Source organism: Malus domestica, chromosome 09 (genome assembly GCF_042453785.1).
Source record: "Malus domestica chromosome 09, GDT2T_hap1".
In the NCBI taxonomy this organism is placed as follows: domain Eukaryota; kingdom Viridiplantae; phylum Streptophyta; class Magnoliopsida; order Rosales; family Rosaceae; genus Malus; species Malus domestica.
This window is the reverse complement of record NC_091669.1, coordinates 8,263,349-8,273,650: the sequence shown is the minus strand read 5'-3', so window position 1 is coordinate 8,273,650 and position 10,302 is coordinate 8,263,349. Positions and strand designations below refer to the sequence as shown.

At 35.2% G+C, this 10,302-nt stretch overlaps 1 protein-coding gene across 1 annotated transcript; it reads left to right on the top strand.

The window, feature by feature from the left end:
- The first annotated feature begins 1,432 nt into the window (after positions 1-1,432).
- LOC103429093 (palmitoyl-monogalactosyldiacylglycerol delta-7 desaturase, chloroplastic-like) lies at positions 1,433-3,189 on the top strand. Its single transcript, XM_008367242.4, has 5 exons — positions 1,433-1,789; positions 1,973-2,113; positions 2,299-2,442; positions 2,555-2,661; positions 2,751-3,189. Exons 1-5 carry the CDS (start codon positions 1,472-1,474, stop codon positions 3,004-3,006), a joined length of 966 nt encoding a protein of 321 aa, XP_008365464.1. The 5' UTR covers positions 1,433-1,471; the 3' UTR covers positions 3,007-3,189.
- Positions 3,190-10,302: the final 7,113 nt, after the last annotated feature.

Genomic DNA, 10,302 nt, shown 5'->3' with positions numbered 1-10,302 from the left:
CTAGCTGTTCAACTTTCATTTCATATTTTAGTATAAACTAGAGTAGTAATATCGCTCATAGTTAAAATAATTTGAAACTATTCAAAAGCGATACATCCTATACATCATATTAAAATCCCAAATTATGAACAAGTTCATGGACAAGGATTGTCTGCTCTTCATTTCCGGTGCTCTACTGTTTTGTGTAGTCACGGTTAAGTCATGTCAATATTTTATATAATTTTTTTATAAATATAATAACACAAAAATAAATAGTAATATAAAATGTTGACGTGCCTTAACCGTGACCATACTGTTTTGTGTTTGCTTATTGACCATTTTTGAGAAATGAACACATTTATGTGCTTGCAGTTGTAGATCCGAGATTTCTTCATCAAATCATTATCTTTGTCCCCAAATTAAAAATCCCATTCAAAACCCATCTGGGTCAAAATCAATCTACAGTACAAAAATATTTTAGATGTCAAAGAAAATCCATTATGAAAAACTAAAAACACCATTTTTTTTGCCCTTAATGATAAACACAGAATTAAATTGAATTTTGAATCAATATATTCATATGCAAAATATTTATGTTGTTAGAGCTTTTCCTAGGAGTATGACATGGATTACTTCATATCGTGGCGTTTGGTACTCGAACATTGACTCGAGACATTTTCCATGGAAAGGGATCCTCTTCGGATCCTTTTCTTCTAAATCAATGGATTCGTGATATTAAAATTTGATCAAACTATAGAAGTTATTATAACTTTTAAAATAAATTCTTACTTGTAACCGTTGTATAAAATTTTAATTGTATAGATCCGTTAATTTGGTAAATTAAAAGAAATGAATCCGAAGAGGGTCCTTTCCGTTTTCTGTGCCCCTTCTTATCCTGAAAAATCGGAGGCACCCTCCTTGAACCGATAACCATCTTTAATGAGCAACTTGATGACTACACAATTAGTTACCTATGAAATGATTTCTATAGTCACCTATAAAACAAAAGAGATAAAACAAGGGTTGTACATATACAAATATCCATACCTAAAAGTTGTAAAGATACATAAAACAATTATGTACTTCGCTTTTCATCCTCATGGAGGGTAAAAATAGTACAAAAAGAAACGAGAAATTGTGACCTTGCTAATCCACAAAGTCCTGTCTTTCACTTCAGTTTTTTTAAGAATTCTAACGAAAAGTTTTTAGAATTGTTTATTTTAACGAAAATTTATATTTTTATACTAAAAAATTAATCATGATATTATTCATTTTACCTTTTATTTTATCATTATCGTTAAAACTTAAATTTTTCAAAATTATTTTCATTAATTTTTCTCAGTTTTATGAGTCTCTGACAAAGTGACTAGTCTGCCTCACTTCCATACTTCCTAACGGGTCTTCTATATAAAAAAGGCTTCTGTGACATGGTTTTTACATTTCACTGCAAATCTCTTGCTTCAGTTGAGCAAAATATTTACTAGCTAGCCATATGGAGCAGAAGGAAGGAGATGCTGTGGCAATGCTAGAGCTGTACTATTGGTTGGTGAAGTGGAGAGTACAACTCCTGGGGAGGCAATGGAACTTCATGGACGTGGGGACTCTGGTTGTCGTTTTGGGTTTGCATTTCCTTGCCCTTTTAGCACCATTTCATTTCAATGGGAGTGCAGTTTGGTTGGCCATGGCACTGTACGTGATCACAGGTCTCGGTGTAACCCTGTCTTACCATAGAAATCTCTCCCACAAAAGTTTTAAGCTTCCCAAATGGCTTGAGTACTCTTTTGCCTACTGTGGGGTTCTGTCCCTTCAGGTTTGTGAAACAAAAATCGTTCTTAAGATATTTTAATTGCGGAGATTTTACAAGGAAATATTAAACATGTTGATTGCTCTCACACAACATTAAGCATTTGCATGAAAAGAGAACGTTACATGGATTTGACGTATCTTGTTTTAGTAGAAAAGTTTGTGAGAATGATCTGCTTTTGGTTTGCAGGGAAGTCCACTTGAATGGGTGAGCACACACAGGAACCATCACCAGTTTACCGACACATGGAATGATGCTCACAGCCCAATTAAGGGCTTTTGGTTTAGCCATATTGGTTGGCTCTTTGATTACGGTTCGCGGTTTGGAAGTGTATGTTTTCTTACTATTTCATTATATTTCTCAAAAAAAGAATAATTTTATGATATATATATTACCGTAACATCTTGCAACATAAAAGTTCTTTTGAATATTTTTCAAAAGAAAAATAATTTTATGATATATGTATGTCGTTACCATACATCTTGCACCATAAAGGTTCTTTTGAATATATTCAGATTGAAGGACGACTAAACAACGTTGGAGATCTGAAAAAGCAGCCGTACTATATATTTCTCCATTACACATACCCCTTTCACTCACTTGCTCTTGGAGTTGTACTATATACCGTGGGAGGCCTACCCTTTCTAGTTTGGGGCTTGGTAAATTTGCTCTTAATTACTGTTTACTGTTTAATTAAGCCCTAGCCTAATTTCTCAGACGTTCTTCATTTTTTTGTTGGATAATAATTAGTTGGTTTATCATTCTTTACAGGGTGTGAGGACGATACTTTATCTCCACGTTACATTTGCCATAAACTCGATTTGCCACAAATGGGGAAAGCAAGTGTGGGATACTGGTGATTTGTCTAAAAACAATTGGTAAAATTCAACTTTATTTAGTTGATGGAACAAAGTTTCTAATTTCCATGGATAAGAGTAAATGTAATGAATTACTTCAATTGTTTTAGGTTGTTTGGATTGCTAGCACATGGAGAAGGTTGGCATAATAACCACCATGCTTTTGAGTACTCAGCTCGACAAGGCCTTGAATGGTGGCAAGTTGATCTTACTTGGTACGTAATAAGATTTCTTCAAGCTGTTGGTTTGGCAACTGACGTTAAACTCCCAACCGAGATTCAGAAGAAACGAAAGGCTTTAAGCAACAAAATCAGCAAGGAAAAGCTTGGAACAGTTAAAACCAATGGAAAGTCCAAAGAATACTGAAAGTAGTAACTAACGGAGACCCAAATTTAAGCTATGAACATTGTTATTGATTTGCTTTGTAATGTCTATTATGTATTTTTCTATGCTATGCAATGAAGTGATTCAGCTACTTTGAAGAAACGTTGCCATGTTGTATGAAGAATGAGTGTTAGGCTATGAGTAATTTTTAGGCAAACTTGAAAATGTCACGTGTTGTTATTGCTGCATTCTAATTAAAATGGTGTGTTTAATTTTTTTTATACTCTAATAGCAGGATATATCAATTTTGTTGTCCATTTATATTATCACACATGAATATTAACACTACACGACACTATTCTAAGTATATACATGCAAATATTTCTCATTGGACATTAGACTATCTCCAACCTAAGAAGCTAAAATCTCAAATCTAGCCCTGTGTTTAACTATTCACCTATATGTATGAGGTTGTTCACCTATTTGTGACTAAATTTTAAGATTTTAGACCCTTAAGTTGAAGATAACCTTAGAATAGCTATATTTACTAAATATCCTATGATTTTCATTTGATCTATAGGTTGTGGGATTGGACTTCCACAACCTAAATGAAATGATAAGTTTACCTTGCAAAAGGAATAAAGATAACCCTGGAACACTGACGTGACGCAGTGTCAGCCAAAGACTTTACGATGTCCAAGTAATTAGTGAACAAAAAACTTAGGAATAAAGATGAGTTTCGTAACAACTCATCTACAGCTTTGGATGCATTTCATCTTCCAAAACAAACTTCTATATGCTTCAAATACAGCTCAAGCAAACACCCAGCAAACTCACCTACCAAATAAAAGTAGGAATGAGTTTTCTTTTTTTGATGGACTAGATACTAACAACAGTCAAACTCGGCAAAAACAAGCGTCAAATAAATACAAAGAAAACCCAAACAGAGGACTAACAACATTTCAGAATCAAACATCTAACACAATAACTTAGTATTAGATAATTACTATTTCAATTGTTAATTGTTAGAAGCCTTGGGCATTAACTCAATAACTCAACCGTGCTTTCTACTTACTTTTTAGGCATTACAGAACACATTTCAGAACACAAAATTAAATCACATAAGTGTTTGTGCCTCAAAGATTGAATTTGGGCCGAGAGGAAATAAACCAAAACGGAAGGCCGTGATTCTCGGCTCAATGGTGATTCTTCAGGCCAATGGCATTCTTAGCCTAGGTATGTAGTGCCAGCGGTTCGATCGAGTCCTAATGAATTTGGGATTACTAAAGGATCAAACTTAGGTGTGGCTCGGTAGAGTCCTGAATGAATTAAAATTGTTAAGGATCATCATGGGTTTTGATAAGATTCGAATCATTCCAAGAATCAAAACTTGTGGATGATCAGATAAGGAATGAATTAAAGGGACTATGTTAAGATCCTAGTTAGGTTGAGACCAGATAGAGATAATGTTCCTATCGAAGAGGGGTTTGATGAGATAACATCAAGGATATCCATGTGCGTGTTGATGAGTCAATTTCATATTATATATTTTACCCTATTTTTAGTATATTTTGGTTAATATTTTGGAAGAATTTAGATACTTTGAATTGTATTTTCAATATAGGTATTTCTACTTCATCTGGAGCAAAACAGGACCAAATGAACGAATTTTGGAGTAATTCCAGGACGTTCGTGAGTCACTAAGCTTGATCGAATAAAAATTTGGGATTTTTCTACCAAGCGGTTATTTTCTGGCGATAAAATAAAGGAGCGATGCGCGGTGCTGGAAAATGACGTTTCTGGGCTTAAATTGCATTTTTGGAGCCGAAGATGATGTCGGATGGTTTTGTGGCCTTCTGGAGATGTGTTCAGAACGTCCTGATCTTTCAAAGAAGATATCTTGGGCCGGATTTGGAGGAGATCTAAGGCTAAAATGTGGCTGGACAAGTACTTAGCAGATTCTCCTAGTTTAATTAGGATTTTATTTTCTAAGATATTTTATTTTTTTTCTTAGTTTCCTAATTGGAATAAGAGACCTATGTTTTAGGGTTTGTGGATGGCTTAGCAAATATATTGCTTTGCTGTTCTTAGTTTTTTTTCTACGTTTTCTTTTATGCAACTTTGGAGACAGAGAGAATTGCTAGGGCTCTTGGAGATTTTCTACTTTAAAGTGTTTTCAATCATTTTCTTAATAATATTTTCTATGATTTTAATTATGAATATGCGTAACTAATTCATTTTGCTAGGGCGAAGCCGTAAGCCTTAACATGAATATGTGATTTTTATTTAATTGCTTATGATTGATTGCATGCATACTTTGAATTATTAATCACCGAGATTAAAACTATCTAATTGTCTTAATGCCTGATCACCATTAGGATCTTTAGAAAAGTAATTTGATGCAATTTTGGTCGGAAAGTTCCTTGAAATTAACGCTGGCTTCTTGTGATTAATAATTGTAATTTCATTTAGGATGAACACCACGTCTTAAGGATTGCATGGTTTTCGAAGGGTTTTCATAGAGCATAATGAGTCTTTCATGTTCAGATTTGATCCGAACGTCTGGACGGGTTGCATGTTAGATATACGTTCTATGTTGGGGGTTCCAAGTAGAGTATGAATTAGGAAAATCTAACCTTCTGGTAAAAGTTCTTAGGATTGCTAGGTGATGGTGGAACCCTAGTGTTTTCTTAATTTGATTTCTCCAAAACTGTTTCCTTCTCTTTCATCTTTAATATAGCAGATTACTTTACTTTTATTAATTAAATTTGTTTTTTAATTTAAGTAGGTTATAAAATCAATCATCTCAATTTCTACTTTACAATAACTAATTGTAATTTGGTTTGTTTCAAATTAGTTAATAATCCCTGTGGAGAACAACCTTGCGAGATCCGTTTATACAACAATAACCTTGTCATTCTTGCAAGTATTATAGGAGTTTTTAGCCCGTTTACGTGTGAAGTAAAATCCCTATTAGGTGTCGAGGAGTCATAGTTCTAGCAGGACTCTATTTCGACAGGTTTGGCCATTACGAAATTCACCCCTATAATAGAAATGGTTTTGCTATGTAGAATGACCTTCAACTAAATAAACAGTTGAACGCTCTATGTAAAACCCTTCTCACACCCTTGAGAAAATCCTAACTATTTCACTAACCCCTTCGTCAATTCATATGTAATTGGATTAATATCATTGTGTTGACAACTGTGACATATTCAGTTTGAATTAACATTACTGGAGCCGTAGAACTAGTCAATCGAAGTACCTTTAGTTTGGATTAACAGCACTACTTCTAGTTTGGTTGCTTATCAATCCAAGTCCCAGTCAACGAAGAATCTACGATTCTTTCTTAAATTGAGGTCAATTCTCAGCTTTCTCGGTGAAGTGAGGTGATCTATAATTATTTACTCACAAGTGCACTTCAAAATTTGGCATATAAACGGTTGAAAAACATTTACCGTAATGACACTGATCTCTTTTAAGCATCTGTGTCCCTACAGCCTAATATTGATTTGGTGTACTTATATTTTCACAAATATAGTTGAAGCAGCCGAATCTTTGTAGAAGATCCTAAACTTAGTAGTATATTGCATAACCTTATCTTTAGGTTTTAGAACCCTAGCCGAGAGTGTTCCTCCCTCAACCGAACTCAGTCCCGAGTTGGAATTATCTCAATGGTTGTTTGGCATGCGCACCGCGGCGTAAACTTTGTAATTTCTAGGATAAAAATTTTCCCAAGATCTTTCAAGGTGTTGCATATAAAAATGGCTTTAGGGCTAATGTGCTTCTGGCTCTCGACTAGTAAAATTGATTCATAAGAGTGTCAGAGATAGTAATCTTGTTTTTAGCTAAAGTTTTGAGTGTAAATTCCATCCATCAAAGTCGTCGAATTTAATTGAGAGTTGGACTAGAAAGTGATTTGAGTGAAATATTTTAATCTCCATCATATAATATCATTCATTGTGTGTGATCAAGTTGTGCGAGAAAGCTTTTATCCGCGACCAGAGTTGTGCGACCAAGAGGAGACGGTGAGAAGCAAGTACGAAGACAGGGGCAAGGCAATCTCCATCATATAATACCATTCATTGTACTTGTTGGTTTTTCCTTAGTGGATTCTTTAATCGGCAGTGTGCCTGTGAATTTTGTGCATTGAATGTGGGGTTTTATACATAAAAGAAACTCATTGTGTTCTTGTCTCGTTATTTAATTTATTTGAGTTGCGGTTGCATCGCAAGATTGAAACGCATGTGGGCTATTCTAGTTTGACTGTTTATCTGTTGGGTTTGGATTCTTCGATCCATCTGTGATTTCAAAATTTGACTTGGCTCATACACTTACGTGCTCATTTGGTATGTGGATTAGATTAGAATAGATAACTACCTAATTCCAAGTTATATATGTTGAAGTGAGAAATGAAAATTACGACCAACTGGAGGGTAGAAGATAGATTACTTATGAAGAAAATTTATCTGTTTACAGTCCTCGTCAAAATGGTATAATTAGAAGTGATGAGTTTTCTTCATGTCTTATCATCTTCTATTCCTCTCCAAATGAAAGTTCATTCACTTGGATCTTCAATATGCTTTAAAATTAAAAAAAAAAACTTTTCCAATCCAATCCAACATACCAAACTAACCCCAAATCTAATATTCATCCATTTCCAATTAACAACAATATATATCTTGCGAGATTGGGAAATGATTCCCATTCCAATAACAAACGGGACCAATAAAGAATGCACGTTTTAGCCGTGTGTTGTGGTGTGTAAGGTGAGCAGACCAAAGCTAGGAAAATACTACGGTGCAATAGCGGCCCCGGTCGAGCAGTTCTTCGACTAAAACATGGCCCCCCATTTCTTATCAAAAGAGGGCCGGTGGCAGCTTCTTCTTCTCCTCCTAGCATTCCTCCCTTCTTCACGTCCTCCCTTTCCCCTCTATTCCCCCTTCCCATCCCAGATTTCCCTCGCCTCCCCATCCACCCCCTCTGTTTCTTTATGCCATCTTCCCTAACCCAGTCTTCTCAGCCCTCCACCTTCCTCTCCCCTACCGTGTCATTCCCCCAACCTTTCTCTCCCACCATTTTGACTTAGCTTCACGCCTCCCCCAAATCCGGATTATGCCTTGCTCAAGGCCTCTTCCCTGCCTCGGGGTATGACGCGTGATCTGGGCTAGGAATTGCAGCTGCTAGTGGATTGGAGCCACGCTTCGTCACTTTGCTTTAGTGTTGTGGACTTGCCGAAATCCCCGCTCAAATTAGAGCGCAATGACTCTTTGATGGTGTTGCTTTAGTTTGGGCGTGCAAATCTGGTAGTGGCTCTGTTTGGGCTTCTTGTCGGTGGTCACATCTAGAACCTCTACCGCCTACAGTTCATTGTTGTTGCTTCGCTGGATTTGTGGATGTGGTACGTAGCCGTACACGTCTTGTGCCATGACACCGCTGTGGTCCTTACCTGAGGGTCCTATCCTTCCATCGGATGGTGTCAGTTGTGTGGTTCCCTTCTTGGATTAGTTTGTTTTAGCCTAGTTTAGTTTATTTTAGGTTAGTTTAGTTTTGAGTTAGTTTAGTCTAGCTCTATTGTCTCACCTAGTGAGTGTTGTGGCCGCACCGCAATGATGGCTGTATTTGGTTTTAGCCTTGAGTGTTGTATTATGTGGTATTGCCTACTAACGATGACTTTATGTGGCCTCATTCCTGCGATGACTTTATGTGGCTGTGCTATTTGGTAGCGACTGTTTGCAATAACCTATACAAATATGTTATATACCGTTTTCGTGACAGGTTTGTATGGGTGTTGTGGGAAGTTCTCGTACATGTGGTAGCTACTTAGGGGTTTACTATAATTGTCTCAGTTGCGCAAATTAACTTCCAGATCATTTTCTTAGTCACTAGAGGATTGTACCCAATTAATGTATATGTATTGTTCTCAGTTGATTAATGAAATACCAAATATTGTAAAAAAAAAAAAAACAATAATGACAACTCACATTTAAAATCTCTGACCAAATATTATATATGCACCTCGAAGTGGAAATTGAAAGGGAAAGGGGAAGCAGTTGCATAAATTCTTGAAACTTTGAAACGAAAGGACATGAATAAATACGTACATGCTACTAACTAATTAATCTGCAGAAATCAATGCAAAATTCAATATTACGTCATGGCACATGCAAGTGGCTCACTAAATGCATGCAGATCACGGAGGCTCTCTGCACAGCTTGCAGATCCAATTGCTACGTGCATGGCCCAACTTTTCAGATATGGAAATTGAAGACCACGTTTAACAAACCTACATGAAATTTTAGATAGTTATTTTCATTGTATGTACCTATATCAATGTTTTTTCTATAAATTTATTCGACGAGTTAAAAACTAATTATATATCGAATTCAACATAAACATAATATGCCTTTACCATTCATGCAAGTCATCTGAGACTAAGAAGACTATTTACTTATATCAATGTGAATCAACAACTAATTTATAAATCAATGCATGAAACGACATCTCTTCATTCTATTATTGTTAGGTTTAATATTCTTTAAATTTAAGTTTTTAGAGTTTGCTAACAAAAATAAATAAGTTGAATCAACAACTAATTCATAAATGAAGACATGAAACAACGTATCTCTTCTTTAGAACATCTCCACGGAGAGATCCAAATCCAAATTGCAAAAATCACATTATTTGCACCTTATTTTTCATTTCCGTAGATGTAAATGTAGATGTACATTCTACTCCTATGGAAGAGATGTAAATTGGGTATTTCATTTATTTTTTTTCTCTATAACTCATGCGGCACACACACACCTTGAAAAATAAGATGTATATTAGATTTGGAAAATTGATTTATATTTTACATCCTTCCCTTTAAGAGCATAATTTTCGGCCAACAAAAAAATATAAAATTTCTATTTCAAGGAATTTTGTTTTTTGTTTTTGGAGATGCTTTGAGTTGTTTTTCGCAGGTTTTTAAACTTTCCTAATTACTCTTCTTGTGCTATATTTTTATATTTGTTTTTTCATTGTTTCTAATATTCTTCTTTTATTAGGTAGAAATTAAGAGGTGGTTCTTCTTTTATTCTGTAATGTCTATTATGTATTTTTCTATGCTATGCAATGAAGTGATTCAGCAACTTTGAAGAAACTATGCCATCTTGTATGAAGAACGAGTGTTAGGATATGAGTAATTTTTAGGCGAATAACATTTCAGAATCAAACATCTAACACAATAACTTAGTATTAGATAATTACTATTAGAGAATAACAATTGTTAATTGTTAGAAGCCTTGGGCATTAACTCAATAACTCCACCGTCCTTGCTACTTACTTTTTACAGAG

Coding starts and splice junctions, on each gene's coding strand:
- LOC103429093 (XM_008367242.4), top strand. CDS start 1,472: ATGGAGCAGAAGGAAGGAGATGCTGTGGCAATGCTAGAGCTGTACTAT. Junction 1,790..1,972: donor GTGGGGTTCTGTCCCTTCAG/GTTTGTGAAACA, acceptor TTTGGTTTGCAG/GGAAGTCCACTTGAATGGGT. Junction 2,443..2,554: donor CCTTTCTAGTTTGGGGCTTG/GTAAATTTGCTC, acceptor CATTCTTTACAG/GGTGTGAGGACGATACTTTA.